The sequence below is a fragment of the Podarcis melisellensis genome (assembly GCF_964234715.1).
Source record: "Podarcis melisellensis genome assembly, chromosome: 2".
In the NCBI taxonomy this organism is placed as follows: Eukaryota; Metazoa; Chordata; class Lepidosauria; order Squamata; family Lacertidae; genus Podarcis; species Podarcis melisellensis.
In genome coordinates this window covers 28,227,062-28,248,212 of record NC_138529.1, presented here as the reverse complement: position 1 = coordinate 28,248,212, position 21,151 = coordinate 28,227,062, and the positions used below count along the sequence as shown (strand labels likewise).

Here is a 21,151-nt window from a genome sequence, read left to right as displayed (position 1 = left end):
GTATGAGTATGACAGTTCTGGGTAATCCTTTCTTGCAACAAGGTGATTTAGCAAGCATGGCTTGCAGATTGAGTCATCATCATTGTAAGGTGGTGAGTTTTTCCCATGGTGATTTTTCTACAGCTCTTCCTTTCAACCAGTATAATAATAGAATTATTCAATGATGCCTCTGGCTATTTGCACATCTTGGAATTAAAGCTGATGTACTTTCATGTGTGGCATAACAGAATTGCAAGGTGGACAGGATCTATGATGGACCATGCCATTCCCAACTTCCAGGAAATATATAGAGATGATATATAACAGGAAGCACTACTCAGCCATATGATTCGCTTTTCCCGTAGTTCACTTTGGTTATACAGTTGCTGCTGCCAAATCAGTTAATGGGTTTGGTATGATAATACTTTAAATCATTTTGGAACTAGTGGCATTGGCATGGCTTAGAAGCAAGGTCTTCCAATAAGTGGTTATATATGCTCATTCAAAGGGAGCTCAGACAGCAATCAATGAATAGTGATATTATCTACCATCTCTGTCAAAGTTGCCTTTTCTCTCCAAACTTGATATGATAGAAGCTGAGGTGTCCAGGCAGTACCACATTTTATATGGTTGGTAGGTACATGTGCTATTTGTTTCTGAAGGCGGAAGAGGAGGAAGAGGAGTCATATTGTGACTTCTTCATCATAATTATGGATGGGCAGTATTTCCTTTGAATAGCATCACCAGGTAAATAAAAAATTCATTATATTTCTGGACACCACAACCTGCATTTCTGTTTATACTTTATACTTTATACAATATACATCACCATATTTTGGAGGGAACCATTTCCTTAGCTTACAAATAAATTACACACACACACACACACACACAACCCAAATGCTTTGTGGTTATATCGCTAAGGAAAACCCATGGCAATTTGCAGGTCCTCAGACTTGGAAGGGGAGAGGCCATGTCCCACAACAGTCAAAGAAGCTTGGGATAGCTCAAGTCCAGATGGCCTTAGAATTTGCAAATATGATAAGGTTAATATGTGTGACTGCAGAAACCAGGGATTGGGAAATAGTAAAGGGAGCAGAAAGTGTTCTTTGTGGCCAAGGATTTTAGCTGCTGCCAATTATTCACCTGCCATTCATCCTTTGTGTCTCCTACTCTTTGAGCTTTTACAACATCATGTAGAATAAATAAATTGTGGCATTTCACATTTGGCGTACTTGTTCAGATAGTCTTTTAACCTGGTGGTAATAGATGTTTTCTGCTCACACAAGAATTTCTGGATCACATCCCAGAATGTACTATGCATTTTCTTGGCTCCATAAAGAAGACAACAGAAAATGGCTACGCTTTTTGGCAGGGTGTTGTTGAGCATTCTTTGGTGGAATGGGAAATGCAGTGGAAACCTAAGTGTTTGATACATAACTGACAGTTATCATATAGTAAAAGGAACTGTTGCAGTGACCTCTTGCGTGTTCCATGAAACAGTGCTGACATAACATTGAGCATTGATTGTGTTTACCTCGTGATGATTACTGGTATTGCTGAGCAGACAGGATATCTGCACTTGTGATAGGTCAGCAAAGGTTCATTATAAAGTGTCGATTCATATGTTTATTATAAGTAAACTTCATAAACGGTTGCAGCTTGTGCTTGAATCTACCCTTTTGAAGTCATGATAGATCTCATACATTACATCGTTGCCTAGGTTCTAGTTTTATGGCATTTCATTATAGTGACCGACCATACAACCTTTATCTCTCATCTCTGCTTTTTAAAATTTAGGATGATTTGACAACTCAGCATAGGTTGAATTGTGCTTTTGCTGTTGAGCAAATTTCATTCATCACAGAGGGCTTCCAGTGGGACAACTATTTTGATGTGGTTGTAAAAATATTATGTTATATTTTAGCACCTGGAATGATGGTATGAATACTCCAGAACGTTTCTAGCAGAGCTTCCTACTTACTATGTTCCTGAAAAGATGTGAAGTATGATACACTTGATATTGAAGCATCAGGTCAGCTTTATTTATACAGCCATTGGTCCATTATAAAATATAACTGGCATAGCAGACCCCAAACAACATAGAATGCTGCCCATCACATGAAGTATGATACACACTAAACACCCATCAATCCAAAACTCACTCCTAAATCACGTGAACTTTTATCTTGAAGCATTGCAAGGCCAATTACCATGGTAAAAATGGAAACTTTTCATCAACACATCAAAATGTTCATTTAAGTTTGCCCTGCCTGTCTTTTTTAAGAAGCTAATAAAATGTGGACTTGCATTGAAAGTTAGGATTAGCTGCATGACTCTACACATGCACCAAACAGTAAGGTTTGGCTCTGTTCAATGAATTAACTTTCTTTCTGGGTAGAATTGAAATATACACAATGGCAGTGTACATGTTGGCACACTAAAGAGTTTGTGTTCCTTGGCCCTGTCTACCCAGGCTGTCAACCTTCCTTGTTTTAAAGGTAAAGGTGAAGGGACCCTTGACCATTAGGTCCAGTTGTGACTGACTCTGTGGTTGCAGCTTTCATCTTGCTTTATTGGCCGAGGGAGCCGGTGTACAGCTTCCGGGTCATGTGGCCAGCAAGACTAGGCCGCTTCTGGCGAACCAGAGCAGCGCACGGAAACGCTGTTTACCTTCCCACCGGAGCGGTACCTATTTATCTACTTGCACTTGGACGTGCTTTCGAACTGCTCGGTTGGCAGGAGCAGGGACCGAGCAACGGGAGCTCATCCCATCGTGGGGATTCGAACCACTGACCCTTTTGATCAGCAAGTCCTAGGCTCTGTGGTTTAACCCACAGCGCCACCCACATCCCTTTTCCTTATTTTAAGTTTCTAAATTTAGCTGTAAGGGACTACCTACAAACTACTTTAATTATATATACAATCATACATTTGTCTCCCCTTCTTTCCTATGAATAATTCCAAACTAGCATGTCAAAAGATTTCCCCTCCAGATTAGCAAGATTGCAAACCTTTGACATCAGAATATATAACAAGAGTATTAACAAGGCCTTGAGCTACTGGAAGGGATGTATTGCTTCAGAAGCTGCTGTACATCTTGGCTGTGGTGTTAGGGCAAACAGTTTAGGGGCCTAAACATCTTCTCTTCTTTCAGTATTGTGTACCACCAAACACAGACAAATACTGTTGTTTGAGTCCTAACAATATTGTTATTAATGCTAAATATTTCAGTTCCGATCCAAAGTTCCTGCTGCAGAAAGCTGTCCTCTGAAAAGCCTCCCTAAAAGGTCTCCTAGCTTCCTGAAGTCAGTTTTATTTGCAGAGAAGGAAGGAAAGCTGTTTCCTCCTATGTTAACATAAGTGCCTTCCGTATTGCAAGCTAATCTGTGGCCCTCCAGGTGTTGCTAGACTACAGCTTTATAGCTTCAACCACCCCTGACCTTTGACCATGGAGTCCAACAATATATGGATGTATCCTGGATTTAACCTATAACTAAAAGCCTTTGAGTATTTCTTTGGAATATTGGGAAACATAAAGTATGTTTCCAGTTCTGGTGTGACTTGCAGGTTCCCTGTGAAGAAACTAGCCTACACCATTGATGAGGGTCAGATGGAGAAGAATCTTTTGTCCGGTCCTAGAAGACCATATAAAGGTTCTGGGTTTTAATAACTGCATGTCCTCAACAGAAGAGAATCAGCAGGGGAATAAGCGTTAGGCAATAAGGGTTTCAAAAATATAATTTACTGCTACACAAATTCCATAGCCATCTAAGACATGATGGAGAGCTAATTTGATCCCAAGATGTAACCTGTCACGCTGGCTGTTCCAGCAGCAGCTTCTCACTCTTATAGATGTGGCTGTTATTACATCAACTGCAATTTCCCCGATCAAGGGTATAGTGCTAGTGATGGCCTTGAACCTTTTCCTAATGAGCTGGGGAGGAGAGAAGAAAACTGCCTCAAAAGGCCAGCTCAACAAGGTGAAATCTGAAGGAGAGAGGCAATATGTGCCCTCAAGCACGGCTGCTGCAATCATCCAGTTTGCACCCAGCAATTTTGGGTGTAAAGTGCAAATGCAGGTACAATTGGAAAATGGCCTGCGATTCATGCTATTTATTTCCCCGAGTTCCCAAATGCCTTGTCAGTGGCTCTTTACACCTTTTGTGTAAACTGCAGAGATCTTAATGGTCATAGTTTCAGTCTCTTTTGGATTTGACACACCCCTATAAGTGAAGTGTCTGCTGAATAAGAAGCCTGGTTTTTCACACTTCTTTGCCTGCTGTTCCCATCTCTCCCTTATCTAAGATTTCTAAAGGCAGTGAAAGAAGCTTATCTGAATACCTTTTGGGAATTGCAAGAGCTGCTGCACATATTTTCCTGCTTCTTTGTTGTTATGGTTGTTGTTGGTTTTAAAGTTATTGCTGCTGTTGATTCTGAAGTTATTGCCTCAGCATCTATTACCTCACGCCAGCTCAGTATCTCAAGTGAATTTGGGGGGAAGTGCCTCCAGTTATGAGGTCAGAAAGTAGTTTTTCTCCCCTGAACGCAGAGGGAATTTTATTCCATCTATGGTTTCAGGTGGGTTAAGCTACTTTTATAAAGCACCATTTGTCCATTTGTTTGCAGATTTGAATGTTCTAGTTTCTGTCGCCACAGTATATTGGAAGGGACTTTTGCTGAGGCATCAAGTTCAAGTTGGGCATTTTGGTCAGATTGGTCATTTTAATGAGTTTTTTATTTTATAAAGGTAACCTCATTTGCCTGTTTTCCATTGCCAAATCCTGCCCCCAAAGTACCAATGCGAATGTTAACATATTATATCTTGCATATGAATTAGGAACCTTCTATTAATAGGCATCAGATGAACCCTTATGTCAGGCCCTCTAGCTGTTTTGGGACTACAATTCCCATCATCCCTGACCACTGGTCCTGTTAGTTAGGGATGTTGGGAGTTGTAGTCCCAAAACAACTGGAGAGCCAAGTTTGGCCATGCCTGCCTTATGTCGTAAGTGCATATATCTAAGTTGTATAGCAATACTATAGCAATGCTGAAGACTGCTTCCACTTCCCACCGTTGATATTGAGGTTCAGTAAGGTTATTCCTGGTGGTAAAAATAATTTTATTCCTATGATTGGCATTTGTTCTTTCTCAGTTTTTCCATTCTTTCTTTCCTAGGCGACGGTAAATGCCCGCCCCCAGCGCATCCTTGATACTTCTTCCCTCACACAGTCTGCCCCAGCCAGTCCTACCAACAAGGGCATGCACATACACCAAGTGGGGTAAGTACTACATCTTAAATCCCTTGTTATTCATAGCTGATTTTGTGCTTAAGGAGCAGTGTGTATCTGTGTGCCATGCAGACATTCAGCTGTCTGGAGAGGTAAGCTATGGTATATTTCACATAAGGGGACAATTTAGGACAAATTTCTCTCTCTGTAAAACTGATCTGACAATCCTTGCAATGAAGGCTGCAACACTGCAAAAGTATCCCTCTAAACTGACCCTGACTCATCCCACATTAGAGATGCTTTCAAATCCCTTTGCCAAAAGTTAGTCAGAAGTGACATATACAGTGTCCTACGTAACTCTGTTGAAGCCATCAAAGGAGGAGATTAATCTCTGTGTTGGAAAAAGTGTTGATCTCATCCTATAATGTCTGAAATGTGACACAAATGGTTTTTCCCTCCCTGAGGCTAGGAGAATGTATTGGGAAGTTGTTGCATTGTCTGTTTCCTAAAACTTATATTCAGTTATTTAAAATGCTACCCTTCAGACATTATAGGATACACACTTTTTCTTGGTTTTTGAATGACCATAACTCTGTAGTAGAGCATCTGCTTTGACTGCGCAAGCTCCTAGGTTCAGGCCCTGGTTATCTCCAAATAAGGCTGGGAGACCACAGTCTGAAACCCTGGAGAATTGTTGCCAGTTGCCAGTCACATGAATGGTCTGACTCAGTTCCAGATTGTGAGATTGCGGGGTAGGGGATAATGCACCAAATATAATGCATGGCTTTTAGGTACTAATTAGAAGTGGAAAAAGTTTCTCAGAACATACGTTCTTCATTTGTGCTTAGTAACCCTTCCATCAGAGAAGGGTTGCAGATAGAGGGACATGATTTTACAACTGCTGCATCAAGGCCTCCGCAGGGATTTCCAACATTAATTTCAAATGACAGTTTTCCCTTTATAATCTCAACTGGCCAAAGGCCAACTGGTAGCACTTGGGGGTGGGGTGGAAAAGCACCTAGTGTTGAAAAACAGAATGGCTTCACCCACAAGAATAAATAAAGTGGAAAGTGACAGAGAAAACTTAAATTTGTAGTTGCAAAAGGCCATCTTCTGCAGCAGTCTGATTTCATACTCTGCTGGTAAAACGATATCCAGTACAGCAATATTTCCACCCATATTTGATTTCCCATTTCTAGAGGATCTCCACCAACCACCAGCACCAGTAGCTCCAGCTTGACTAATGATGTGACAAAGCAGCCGGTCAACCGGGACCTGTCATCTGTAAGACCTGCAAATGTGGGCAACATGGGGGTGCAATACACTCCACACTCCCACCAGTTTCCTAGGACAAGAAAAATGTTTGACAAGGGCCCAGATCAGGTAAGATCATAGTCTTCCCTGTCTCATTGTACTCCAGTCCCTGAAATAACTCACATTTGTTTTGCTTCTTCTCCAGTTTTTGCTATGTCATCTTTAATTTTCCTGTAATCCTGGCAATACAAATAAGATATTTATTTATTGTTATTAGCTTTACAGCTTTTAAAAAAAATCAAAATAAAAAAACAACAACACCATGTGACTTAACAACAAAACAAAAGACAATAAATGCAACAGATTTATTGCATATAACAGATTTTTAAAATTGCCCCCCCTAATTTTATCCTTGAAATGACCTGTGAAGGTAGGGTAGGCAGAGAGATAGTGACTAGCCCAAGGTCACCTGGTGAGCTTCATAGCTTGAGTCCTTCAGTCCTTTACACTATACAGTGACAAATGCAGCAAGAAAAAAAATGTAAGTACAAGTTCTGGATGCAGGGGGCGTTGTGGGTTATACCACAGAGCCTAGGACTTGCCGATCAGAAGGTCAGCGGTTCGAATTCCCACAGCAGGGTGAGCTCCCATTGCTCGATCCCAGCTCCTGCCAACCTAGCAGTTCAAAAGCATGCAGTGCAAGTAGATAAATAGGTACCACTCCGGCAGGAAGGTAAACAGCGTTTCCGTGTGCTGCTCTGGTTCGCCAGAAGTGGCTTAGTCATGCTGGCCACATGCTGTACACTGGCTTCCTCGGCCAGTAAACCGAGATGAGCACCGCAACCCCAGAGTCATCCTAACGGTCAGGGGTCCCTTTACCTTTACAAGTTCTGGTGCTGATCAATCTGAGCAGAAAATACAAGTGAAGGCAGTCCTTCAGATACGATAGTCATAACCTAGTATAATAATGTGATTCAGGAAAAATCTCTGGCAGCTAGAAATGTGATACTATGCCTACAATCTTTTCCAGCCTCTCTTCCTCACTGCATATTTTTGCCATTCTTGATGGCATGCAATTTTTCTCCCTGAAAATACGGTTTCCTTTTGTAACCTAATTCTGTTAATGCATCTTGAGAAAGGCTTCTTCATGCGCTACGCTTTTGTGTGAACTTATAGCTTGCAGAATAAACACTGTGGTTTAGTGTTTTAAAACCTTTTTGAGATAGGTACATATGTCAGGGATCTTTCAGTTGGGCTCTGTCTCTCTGCAGTGTTGACTATGAGGGGGAACACTTGCAGCCGTATGTCTCAGGAGCCATTCAGGTTACCAGATGCAATTTAGAAGCGGGCTTCTTTTTTCTGTAGTATTTTCATAGAAAGGATATTTGAATGTGGACATGCCAGTTTCTCTTGTCATTTTGGTGTCATTTCACCTTCTGAAATTCTCCCTTTTATACTTCTACTGAAGACACAGGTGCCCTGTTCAATATTAAAATCGGCACCCTAGAGAATACAGGTCTCTGCCTCTTAGACAGCATTAATATACTTTTCACTAGGCCAGTGTGTGTGTGTATTTCCTTACAAAGGCCTAAATTCATATGGTTCTTTCAAACAAATACGTACAGCATTTTAGGACAGCACATAGTCCTTAAATTTATTTATTACTTATTATAATATTATAGAAATCTTTGGAATTCTTCTATGACCCCCTTTCACCTCCTATTTGCATAGTTGGAAACATGTGTCAATGTTGTCTTTTCTTATAGGCAGTGGTAGAATTGGAAATAGCACCTGGCCACGTGGCATAGGTAGCAACTTTCATAGAAAATACTGTAAAGCTTGAGGAACCAAGCTGGTAAAAGTTAGGATGGTGTATTAGTGGTTAGAATGTTGGACTAGGACTGGGGAGATTCAGTTTCAGTTCCCACTCATTCCTAAATCTCACTGGGTGCTGTAAAAGCAGTAACATCAGAAGACAAGGACACATCAAGAATGACACATGGGAAGTCACTTAAACAAAATTGTATTCATTTGGAAATAATTTGTATAATTGGGTTAAGACCTAGAAAATCAATTTTAGAAATTGGCAAAAATAAATAAATCTTGCCCAAGGTCACACAGTAAGATTTTTTTTGCCAATTTTTACAATCTAAGCAACCTCACAGGGTTGCTCTGAGAATGAAATAGAGCAGGGAAAACCTTCGAAGACAGTGGCATATATAAATGTAATGAGCATTTTCATATATATTTTTCACCACCATTTTCAGTAGTATGCATATATGACTGCAAATATGATTGGAGGGCTCCCTCAGCTACTTTGTTCAGTCCTGGCTGTGTGACTCTTTAACAGCATTCTGTACTTGTGTTTGTGAAAAGAGCTTGACTTTATTTGGTTGAGCTTAACAGTGTACGTTGCCCTTGAAAAGGATCACAGGAGAATGTTGGTATCTACCACATAGAAAGATACAAAGGTTGTCAACCCTAAGAAGTGCTTCCCCTAGTTAGTGTTACCGAAATGGTCAAGATACTTACAAGATACTTTATTACAGGGCATAGCAACTTCTGTGGCATGTAATATTTGAGAGCAAAATATGGCCACATTCCCCCATGATTTGCTTCAGAAATAATATACAGTGGTACCTCTGGTTACGAATGTAATTCGTTCTGGAGGTCTGTTCTTAAGCTGAAACTGTTCTTATCCTGAGGCGCACTTTCGCTAATGGCACCTCCCGTTCGCATCCTGGGGCAAAGTTTACAACCGGGAGCAACTACTTCCGGGTTAGCGAAGCTAATAACCTGAAGCGTTAGTAAACAGATGCATTCATAACTAGAGGTACTTGGCTATCTCCTGATTTGACGGCGGGGCGCGGGGTTGTTCCAATAGACTATTATTGGATGGTGACATCCTACTGTGGTTGATGTGATATACACTCAGAGAAACCAGATGTGCAGGTACTGTAACTGAAGCACGTGTACCTTTGTTTCCTCACTTTTCTCTGGACAGACAGCTGATGATGCCGAAGATACCGTGGGGCATAAAAACTTCATGTCAGCAACAATGCAGACAGGGTTTTGCGACTGGAGTGCCAAGTATTTTGCTCAACCGGTGATGAAGGTACAGTCTGCCTTTCTTCTATAAGCCCTTTTTTGAATTGCAGAATCATTTGAATGCACCTCACCCTAAAAATCAAATTACTGTTTGCACATGCACACACATGCGCGCACACACACATGCATATTCACACTGCCAAGTTCTCATTCATGGTCCCCCTCTCTCTCTCTCTCTCTCTCTCTCTCTCTCTCTCTCTCTCTCTCTCTTCATTTACTTTCTGTTCCAGGAGTTGAGCATTTATTTATTTATTTTAAACACCCACACAAAAAACACCCAGCAGCTATTGATTCCTTCTCTTCAGTAATAGCCTGGCATGCAGATGGATAAATATCGCAGGCTTCATTCACAGAATGCTTTGTAACTGCTTGTCAGTTTTGTGCTTTAGCTAACACTTCCCAGCTCATGCTGAATCCATCCCGTATGGTTTTATCAGCAGTAGGAAAATAATACATGTGTGTGGAAGGGGAGTGGTGGTTTGTATTGTACTCATTGTTTTCATAAGCATGCCCCTGCTTCTGCCACATTCAGAGTCCTGCCATTGGAACCCTATGATTGTGCTGCAAACTGAAGAAAGGCATGGGGCATGAAAGTCAGAGGTTACATATGTTTATAGCCAGTGCTGGATTAATGCACAAGCTAAGTAAACTACAATTTAGGGCTCAGATTATGAGGGGCCTCTAAATACAAAACACACATACAAATCCCCCCCAAAGATTTCTAAAGTTTTTATGATCTGTTGAAACACAGAGAACATACATTTTTGTTCCGATGTGACAATAATATGTTTAGTACCATATTTATCATACTGTGGTTATAAATCAGCTATCATTGGGTGACATCCATGGCTGTGCTCTCAAAAAAAATCATGAAAGAAAGTGTTTTACATTTTGTGTTATGTGCAGAACACACACAATAGATGCTGTGTGGACTCTTCCACTTAGTAAGTGATAGACTGCATGTTTAACGGCTCTTGTGCTGCTCTAAAAACAAATCATATGTGCTAAGAGGGTACATTATATAGAAACAGGAATACTGCAGGATAGTTTGTTAGTATTTAATTGCATCCGCACTTATGTACCAGTATAAATTCAAATATAAATTATTTCATTGTCTTTTCTGTTAGAATAGTACACATTTGGAGGTAATGCTATGGGCTCTCTTGATCATGACACAGTTTAGGGCCTCCGTCTTAGCCCTGTTTGTAGTGCCACTTGTTGCAAAAAGGTATAATGGGCCATATTGGGTGGTAGCAAGAACCTATATGTGGATCAACAGGATTGCAGGCTCCCTTTCCACATACACAGCACACCGTAAAGGATGGCAGATCTCTTTCCACAGCCATGGGATCCCATTCTACCATACAAGATTCTGGGTACTTAGTGTGGCAGCCACTCTCTAGTTCAGGCATGGAGCAGGTTATGTTATCAGGGCAGCTTTGTTGCCTACAATCAAGCAGTCATAGTAGAAAGTAAAATGACTTGCACATCCTCTGTACCTAATGATAAGCCAATTTGTGGCTTAGTGCAAATGCACAGACTCCCAAAGAGATTGTGGCCCCTTAGCTCCTCCCTGGTTGTTTTCCTGCTGTGCTGCACTGAACTGAGCATGACATAGTGTGTTTTCCAGACCTGGACTCATGGTTTAGCTCTCCTAGTCAACCCATGAGCTATAAACCATAGGGCAAACCTTGGTTCATGGTTAGTCTGGAGAGATATAAACCATATACTCAAGTTCAGTAGACACGCCAAGCCATGGCTTAGCTGCAGCAGCAGAATGACCAGTGAGGAGCAAAGTGGCTGCAATCTCCTCTCCTAGGGCTCACATATTCACCGAAAGCCATTGTTTTTGAAGCTGGTGATTCAGAGCTCACGGGGCACAAAGCTGGTGGTTTGGAACACATATAATCTGAGGCTGGTGGTCCTGAGCTCATACAGCCTAAGGCAGAAGCTTCACATATGCTGTCCCCTGAGCCTAACCCACCAGAGGAATCTTGTGCCTTCCACACTACCACAGCTGCCCCACTGTGCAGGAAGCACACCAGGCAGGAGGCCACAGAATTCACAGAAAATGTAAGCCAAATTTACCATCAAGTATGCATTCAATGGGACACGGGTGGCGCTGTGGGTTAAACCACAGAGCCGAAGACTTGCTGATCAGAAGGTTGGCGGTTCGAATCTCCGTGACGGGGTGAGCTCCTGTTGCTCGGTCCCTGCTCCTGCCAACCTAGCAGTTTGAAAGCACGTCAAAGTGCAAGTAGATAAATAGGTACTGCTCCGGTGGGAAGGTAAACGGCGTTTCCGTGCGCTGCTTTGGTTCGCCAGAAGCGGCTTTGTCATGCTGGCCACATGACCCGGAAGCTGTACGCCGGCTCCCTCAGCCAATAAAGCAAGATGAGCACCGCAATCCCAGAGTCAGCCACGACTGGACCTAATGGTCAGGGGTCCCTTTACCCTTTACCTATATGCATTCAATAGAAAGCTGCAGCAAATCCTATACCATGTGTATGGGAAAGACAACAAGGCAGTTTGGCTCCTTGTGCTTGCCAGCTTCCAGGTGGATTGATGGGGTTGGGGGGGGGGTTGGAAAGGAGATGAGCTGGAAGGGACCGTTTCCCTTTTATAATTGGCAGAAAATTCCAAGGAGGACAGCAAAGAGTAAGAGGACACCAGGACAGAGAAAGACTGTAAGGGAGGAAATGTCGCAGCAACATCAGAGAAGGTGTAAAAGTGATAGATGGTTTGCAGGAGGGAGGGTAGGCAAGCCCCTGTGATGAACTGGCCTGTAAACAAGGCATTTGGAGGCAGTGTTCCCCAGCCATTTTTGATGGCCCACCAAGAAGGAAACAAACTAAAAAATGAAGAAAACCTCATGAGAAAGAGCCCAACTATTGCACAGTGCAAGTCATTCAGTCTGCTTTCTGGACCTCGAGAATGAGGGCTCTAGTCCCATTCAGCCATGGACCTTGGATGACAACCTTTCAGCCTGTATTTCCATTAGTAAAAACAGGAATAATAGCAGCCTGCCTCACAGAATATGAATGAGAGGTGGGTTGTATGCCAAACAATGCTCTATAAATTATGTATAATAATGACACCAAAATCATCACAATGGTACAGGGAAGGACAGCTTCTAAGCAGCTGTCTGCATACTTGCTGCAAACAGCTGTGTTTTTTGTATCTTTCCTTGCTAATTACTACAGAGGTTTGTGTTCAAAGAAAAACTTGCTCCCTCCCCTCTCATCATGCTTCTATTCATCTCCACAGTAAAGAGGCAGTGCTGAATTCATGATTCTGGAATTTACATCTAATACCGTGAGCAAGCTAATGCTATGCCTCTGTCTGTTGCCGAAAATGCCAAACCTTCATTGTGCATTTTGCACATTATATCTAACCTACACACAAGCAAGGTGAAGTGGGAAGGCTGAAGAAGAGAGCTGGGCTGGGGTGGTTTCAAGATTTGAGCACAGGAATGTAGGCCAAATACAGCACAATCTTTCAGCTCACATGCTATGTTGAGCAACGTTCTGTTCATATTTTATTTGTGTGCCATGAGGGTTAACAAACAATTTTTCTCTGATCCAGATAGCACTTGAGCTTCCTGGGAGAGTAGCAGTGATTAAGTATTCTGCCTGTCTGTTGTCCCAGAGGGAGATCAACAGCAAACTTTTTTTAAAAATGCCAGTTTTTGCTTGCTGTGTAATTAAAGCCTCTGCTTTTCAACAGCAAGGGCATAACTGTTGGTGTCTCACTCTGCTGTTTCTAGCTGTATTAATGTTGAAGCAACACTGGAACATTTTGCCTTAAGTAAAAGCTTTCTAATCCAGGAGGGAGGTCAGCAAGTCACATAATCTTCTTGGACCAAGAGTTGACCTTGCTTCATTTCATGCATCTTTGGGGTTTCCATTTGTCACCAGGCTGTTTATCTACAATCTGAATTCATTGGCATCCATATGTCTTGAGGGAGAATGGAAGAGTGTGCCATTGGAGTCAAACTGTTAGAGAGTTACAGTGCTTGCCATGGCTGTAGAGAACAACACAGAGTTGGTCTACCAATGGCCCTGGTGCCTGAAGCCAATTCCCCATAGAATTGGGGGTCCTGCCATCTTTCATCTGTGGACATTACCAATCTAGTGTAGACATCACTGAGACAGAAGTGTGAACATGCTGGGAAGGTAACCTTGGAACAACACATCTTTGAGACTGTCCTGCCATGTGGTACCCCTGGCTCTTCCTGATACAGCGCATGTGGAAAGCATCAGTGGAAAAGGTTGCTGGTTATGGTGGAGCCCAGTTAAACAAAATTGTCTACCGCCTCAAGCCTGGGGTCAGAAATGCTGGTGCATGGTGTGCTAGCAAGACCCTGACCCAAGATGTCAGGCCGATGGTCAGGCCAAACTCCATGCAGGCTTGGAAAAACATTTGATGAGTCTCTGCAGAGCTTCCTCAAGTCTTCGTCATCTGCAAACAACATCTCTCAGATAAGAACCCGCCACACTTTTGTCTTGGTGTGGAGACATGCCACATTGAACAGACCCCCCCCCCCCTCCATCTTCTGTCAAGCTGAAGGCATAGAAGAGCAACAGAGGGAAGAACATGCCAAAGAGAGTTGGGGCAAGAACACAGCCCTCCTTCATACTGCTCTTTAAAGGGAAGGTGTCTGAGGATGAAGCATCATACTGGATTGTGCCACACATGTTCTCGTGGAAGGACATGGCCATTTTGTGGCGCTTAGATGGGCATCCTATCTTGTTGAGCAGTGTGAAGAGTACTTTTCACCTGATAAGGTCAAAGCCCTTCATCAGGTCTCTGCAATCTGAATTAGAACTCAGGAAACTCAAGGGCTGGTATTCTTTGGCCTCATTTTAAAATCACAAGAACATAAAAAGCACCCTTCTCGCCCCCATAATAACATATCCTCATGCATCACAGATGCATTTATAGAACAAAACTAAGGAGACACGCTGAAGGTTCTAATGAATTAGACTAGGCAATTGAAATTTGAATTGTGAGCATCCATCCAAAGTAGCACAAGTTTCTGGATGTAAGGTTCTTAGTTAGAGGTTGTGTTCATAGCGATGAGTTGCCAGAAATTCATGCCAATTCATACTGGCATGACAACTTCCTGTGTTGCACCTGTGTGTGTATGTGTGTGTGTACACATGTATATCTTCCAAAATTACTCTGCTACAGTATTTTATGCACAGTCTGTCAGCTGAAGAGGGAGCAGAAATAAATGTCTCCCTATAGGCAGTACAATAGGTTTCTTGCATGCTGGGTAATGTAAAAAGGCTGAAATATGTCTTGCAATGAATTCATATAACTTTGCTTGCAAGAAGCAGGCACATTCATCGCATTAGATAGGCAAGACTACAGTTATTAAAATAAGAATTATGTATGTACTTTGAGTTGTCAGGGGGTGGTATTAACTGGTCCGCTGAACGTGCCCCCCTCCCCAGTGCTTTGAGAACCACTTGAACAGGCAGATTCATGGAGGATGAGTCTTATCAATGGATGACAATATAGAACCTCCAGGTTCAAGATAAGCTTCCCCCTAAATTTCTGTGGAGCCACAAATCGGCAAAGGCTGTTGGTTCATGTCCGCAATCGGTGACTGCGGTCTTGGGTTCAAAAATGTTAAAGTGCAGCAGTGTAAGGCACTGAACAGCCACTGCTACTGCTCCAGAAAATGCTTACTAAAAAATGAACAAACAGAGGAGGGCATAATAAGATAACAAGTGGCAGCGAACAACTAAACAAAATATTGCCGTGCATTTTGAATAGTGCTGTACTTTATAGGCTCAGGGTTGAGAGAGCTTTTTTTCCCAAGCTAGCCCTGAAACTTCATATACAGTTGTATGGTGGGTAGGTGGGTGTTGTGTGAGTGTGAAGCCCTCTATTTTCATGCTTCAACACAACAAATCCCAGAGCTGTGTGGTATGATATGTACAGAAGAGTTCAGCAAAGGGGGGCGGGAGTGGGGATATGTACCTGAGGGCCTATGTTAGCTGATCCCATTTTCAGTCCTCTATTCCAGCTTCTTTTCTTTTCATTACAGTAACCTACCTTGTTGGTAGTGAGCACACATAGCTCTTACTGGGCCTTCTGGGGGAGAAATATTTTGTGAAGTAACAAAGACACGGACACCCAACAGACCTGTGTGCGCTTAGTGCCTCCAGGAGGCCCAGAATGGACATGTGAATAATCCATGTATTTCTCCAAAACCAGCATTTATATGCACCAGCCAAAATATCACGAACTAGTGAGCTAAGTTTTAGTTCTAGCTCTTCATCTGGCTAGGTGGTATCCAAATGGGAGGTGGGGGCAAGGGAAACAAGATTTAAAAGTACAAAAATTAGACTGCATGTTTTAATCACGTGATCAGCATTTCATTTCTATTCCAAGATTGAAATTACAGACTGAGTTAGTTTCTGCTAGGTGCTGCAGGTATCAGGTTACACCTGGGTTTTGGAATAAAGAAACAATGGCTGACACCCCCCTTTTAAAAAAAACAACAACATAAAACTTGTTACTGAGATCTCTGTCAATGTTTTTTCTGTATACCCAAGAGCCCTACTGGTCATCAAAGCAAAACACTAACTGGCTCTATATTCAAGCAATTTTTTTTTCTTAATCACAACATGTTTTACAGGTGGATTTGCAGTTCCCCAGTTTTTTTGGGGTTTTTTTTAATTGAACCACCAAGAGAATTTGCCAGGTAATAAAATATTTGGTACTTCATCAACTACAGCACAAATGCAATTAATTTTCTCTTGATACCCATAGCTATACAGGCATTGAAACATTTGGAAATGTTACTACTTTAATTACTAATTAGCTTCAAGCTGTTGGTCCAACTACTTTGGCCAAACTGACTTCTATGTGCTTGTTTCCAAGTCTAGAGAACAGTACGTAGATGTTTTAAAAATAAAAGAATTAGGATAATGCTATCTTTATTTTACCATTCAGAGTGGGTAATATATTAACTCCCAATGATTATTAAAAACATTTATCTACTTTCTGAGAATAGCTGTTCGCCAGAGTGGTGCCTTATTAATCTAATAAATCACTCCAGATGGCCAATCAAAATGCATCTTTCTGTGCACACAGGGTGTGTGTTTTTAGTGTGAGTACTTCAGTTTGATTTTTTTTAAAGTAGAGGTTTAAGAATATTTGGAGTGCTTTGAATAATTACTTGTTGCTGAATGGAGAACTACAACACAGTTCTAGAGAGAGATTTGTCCAGCAATAACTATTTACTACCATAGATATGAGGCACATTCCAGCACATTGTGTGTGTGTGTGTGTATATATATATATATATATATATATATATATATATATATATATATATACACAAAAGGGGTTTGGGTAGTAAGAGAATTTTATCCATATTTTAAAATTACTGCAATCCTATATAACGTGTTCATTTTTACCTCATATTCCCTATCACCACTAATATTGAAGAGTTATAGCATTTCCCCCGGAACTGAATTTTGCTGAGATGTTTGAAATAAAACAGGTGGATTGATATCTCACAGATCATACTCATAGGGCTGTCCCATCATTTGACTTGCTTTCTTGGAAATAGAATTTGGTCTGCAGTCTGCTCCTATGCATATGTACTCAAAAGTGTGCCCCATCTGTTCTGTGGGGATTACTCCCAGGTAAGTTTTAGGATTGCCACCTTAGAAACCTTCAGCCAGCATTGTGGTTGATTTTAAATACCCATGTACACAAATAGCCCAAATCAAGGGTGAATCTGCTCCTCACACTGTCTCTGCCCATCTTTCCCTCCCCTGCACAATCCTCTCCCTCAACCATCTCCTTTCTTTGCCCTTCCACCACCATCCCCACAATCTCTCATGAGTCCACTCACTACTTCTCCACTCTCCTATCCATCTCTCTTCTTCTCCCTTCTCTCCTACCACACAATTGCTCATCCCCACTTGCTTGCTTGCTTTCTCTCACACACAAAGGCAGGTCTTGTTCATGACAAGACATCACGAGCAATATAAGCATACCATCGCAAAGGTTTGGCTCTAATTCAGGAAACATTAGAAAATGCTTATCCAATTTTGGGAAGGTGTATTGGCAGTTTTTACATAATACTGGTGAACTCTATGAATCCAAACGCCACCTGGCCACAGTTACAGCCTGGCATTCAAAAATGAAATGTTATGGGGAACAATAGTGCATCACTCTTTCACCATCCATTGCTCCCCGCCCCATAACTCTTCCTCCCCCAAACTGCTTTTCTAGGAGGAGTTTGAGACCTGTGCTTCCAGTGGAAAAACCTGTGATTCCATATAGAATCATAGAACTGTAGAGTTGGGACCCTGAGGGTCATCTAGTCCTGGAATCTCATCTAGATCATACATGACATTTGGCCATTCAACTTCTGCTTAAAAACCTCTAGAATCCAGTATTAAAAATCCCATCCAAGGGATGTGCAGTATACCTTTATGCTTGATTCTTTCTCTACCTACCACTATCTTTTGCATTTTGCTCATGTTGCATAAAAAGTCGATTTGGGAGCCTGTTAACAGAGGTTTCATGGACACCGCACATGCTGTATCCTACAGGGTGTTCTTCACCAAAGATAGTTAAAAATAAATAAATCCTAACGCTACACTGAACAATAATTAGTGTCTATGAAACAAAAGCTAGCACTGCACATATCCAAGGAGCAAAATTGGTATATGCCATCAGTTGCAGCTGTGCTGTTTTCCTGGTTATTCCATAGTTCATCTAGCTGAGCTTGACATTCTTACAATCTATATAGTTCTCTAGAGTTATGTGGAATAGTCTCCTGAAAATGCTGCACGTGGCACATTCAGGAGTAAAGAAACCTGTTTTGTTCCTGCTGCCTTCTGAGAATTTCAGCTGCCTGCATTTAAACACACACACCATGAAATGTGAACTAAATGTAGATAGGAGAGAGAGCCTAGATCCTTATGCCAAGACTCTGCTAGGAAACACATGCAGCAGGCAGGGTGACTGAGTAGATGCTCTTGTGAGGAATACATGCGAAAGGGGCTGCAAGTACACCTAATTTCTGTAAGGTTTGGTGTGGAAGGGAACATTCTTTCCCTGAGAAATAGGCATTATGCTTCTATGCACTCACTGGTGGCATTACAAATCATTGGCATCAGTCAGTGTTCGATTTATGGAAAAGCAGAACAAGGTTTGTTTCAGAAAAGAGTGTAGTGTTTTGCTGGTAGGGCTTTAACTGATACTTAACAGCAATACTCAGGTAATCATAAATCCAGCCCCACTCCCACCTCAAGAGTTCTGAAAACATTTAAAGTCGGGGAAGTGCAGTATTGGTGTTGCCCCTGTGTCTGACTGCAACTTTTAGGATCTTTTATGTTTAATGCAGGCAACATATGAACAAAAAGATACACTCACACCCTAGCCTCAATAGCCACAGGTTGCCCACCTCAGCTCCACAGTGGCTCTGGCTCTGTTCAACTGATGGAGGATTTAGCCCCTTAGGAAATTGTTTCATCACTGTGAAACCAGCAGAGATCTCCCTATAACATTATTTATTGCTGCAAGGAGAAAATCCATCCTCTGTCCTTATTTCCACAACCCCTTGCTGACTGTTTCCATCTTGATATGGATAAAGCGGAGAACAACTTCATTGGCTTTCACATGGCACTGCTCAGTGGGATACTTCTGAATTGTAATTGGTTTCTGTCTGAGTGGAAGCCAAGAGGTGTTAGAAATCTGTAGTGTGTCATGATCCTAATCATGTAACACTATTCCAGACACCCACACACCTCTGGGAGACCCACATAGAAATGAATAGAACAGAACAAAAGCTTGTCTTTTGTTTACTATAGAAAGACTTTTCTAAAGTCAAAAAAAATGACCGCAAGGAGAGAACAAACATAGTGTGAGAATAGGCCTGCTGGATTGAGCCAATGGTTCATCTAGTCTATCATCCTTCATCTGGGAAGCCCACAAGTATGGCATGAGCGCAACAGCCATCCTCCACTGATTGCCCCCCAACAGCAAAAACTGGTTTACAATTCCTTTACTGCCTCAGGAGGTAGAGATCGCAGTAGATTTCATTACTAATGGCTGTTAATAGTCCTAACACTCAATAAATTTGTCCTGTCTTTTTAAAGCCATCTGTTGTTGTTGTTTAGTCGTTTAGTCGTGTCCGACTCTTTGTGACCCCATGGACCAGAGCACACCAGGCACTCCTGTCTTCCACTGCCTCCCGCAGTTTGGTCAAACTCATGCTGGTAGCTTTGAGAACACTGTCCAACCATCTCGTCCTCTGTCGTCCCCTTCTCCTTGTGCCCTCCATCTTTCCCAGCATCAGGGTCTTTTCCAGGGAGTCTTCTCTTCTCATGAGGTGGCCAAAGTATTGGAGCCTCAGCTTCAGGATCTGTCCTTCCAGTGAGCACTCAGGGCTGATTTCCTTCAGAATGGATAGGTTTGATTTTCTTGCAGTCCATGGGACTCTCAAGAGTCTCCTCCAGCACCATAATTCAAAAGCATAAATTCTTCGGCGATCAGCCTTCTTTATGGTCCAGCTCTCACTTCCATACATCACTACTACTATGTATGGAAGTATGTATACTAAGTATGTATGGAAGTATGTATACTAGTATGTATACTAAGCCATGGCGAAGGGGCTTGAATAACTCAGAGAAGCTATGAGCTATGCCGTGCAGGGCCACTCAAGATGGACAGGTCATAGTGGAGAGTTTTGACCAAATGTGATCCACCTGGAGCAGGAAACGGCAAGCCACTCCAGTATCCCTGCCAAGAAAACTCAATGGACAAAAACAACAGGCATATAAAGCCATTGAAGCCATTATGAATTGCATGATGTGAAGGTGCTTTCTTTTGTTTATCTTTAATCTTGTGCCTGTCAATTTCATTGGATGACCTCTAATTTGAAGTGTTATGAGAGAGGGAGTATCATTCATTCCACTTCCTCTACACTATGCATAATTTTATAAGTCTCCATCCTGCCCCACCTTTGTAACCCAGTCACCTAAGCTGAAAAAATGCAAATGCTCTAGTGAGTCCTTATTTCTGGGAAAGGAATTAATGTTATTGCTAAATCACTTATTTCGGATCACACTCTTAATCCCTTGCTGATAATTGGCCACTAATTGAGACATTTGCACATGTACTGATCTCAGGTTGCTCCCATGTGTGTGTAGATGGTTTATTCCATTCCTCTCTCGAGTTTCTAGAACCAAGTACTGCCTTGGTTTTAGCAACATCGTTCACTAGCAGGACCAGCCTACCCATGAAGCAGGGTGAAGCGACCGTCTCAGGTGGCAGGAGCCATAGAGGAAGCAGATATTCATGTAGATCTTCCTTCCATCTGTGTTTCTGATGCAGATCTTCACCCACCCTTCTCCCCTGGTGGGGATAGGGGCACCTTTTTATGGTTAGCCTCGGGTGCAAAAATGTTGTGGGTCAGTCCTGTTCATCAGCGCATTCCACTACAGCTCACCAGAGTATGAGGCCCAAAATACTGAGTTGTACCCAATGAAGCTGTCCTGTTCTGCTAGTACAGCAGAACTTCTCCTCCCTCTCCTCTCTC

General features: G+C 42.1%; 1 protein-coding gene across 2 annotated transcripts in view; it reads left to right on the top strand.

The window, feature by feature from the left end:
- RPTOR (regulatory associated protein of MTOR complex 1) overlaps window positions 1-21,151 on the top strand; it is a 302,464-nt gene that overhangs the window by 237,623 nt on the left and 43,690 nt on the right. For both annotated transcript variants that reach the window (XM_081899559.1, XM_081899558.1), the window contains exons 22-24: window positions 5,159-5,262; window positions 6,411-6,594; window positions 9,470-9,580. In XM_081899559.1, the coding sequence (XP_081755685.1) occupies window positions 5,159-5,262; window positions 6,411-6,594; window positions 9,470-9,580 (399 nt within the window). The remainder of the gene's footprint in view (window positions 1-5,158; window positions 5,263-6,410; window positions 6,595-9,469; window positions 9,581-21,151) is intronic.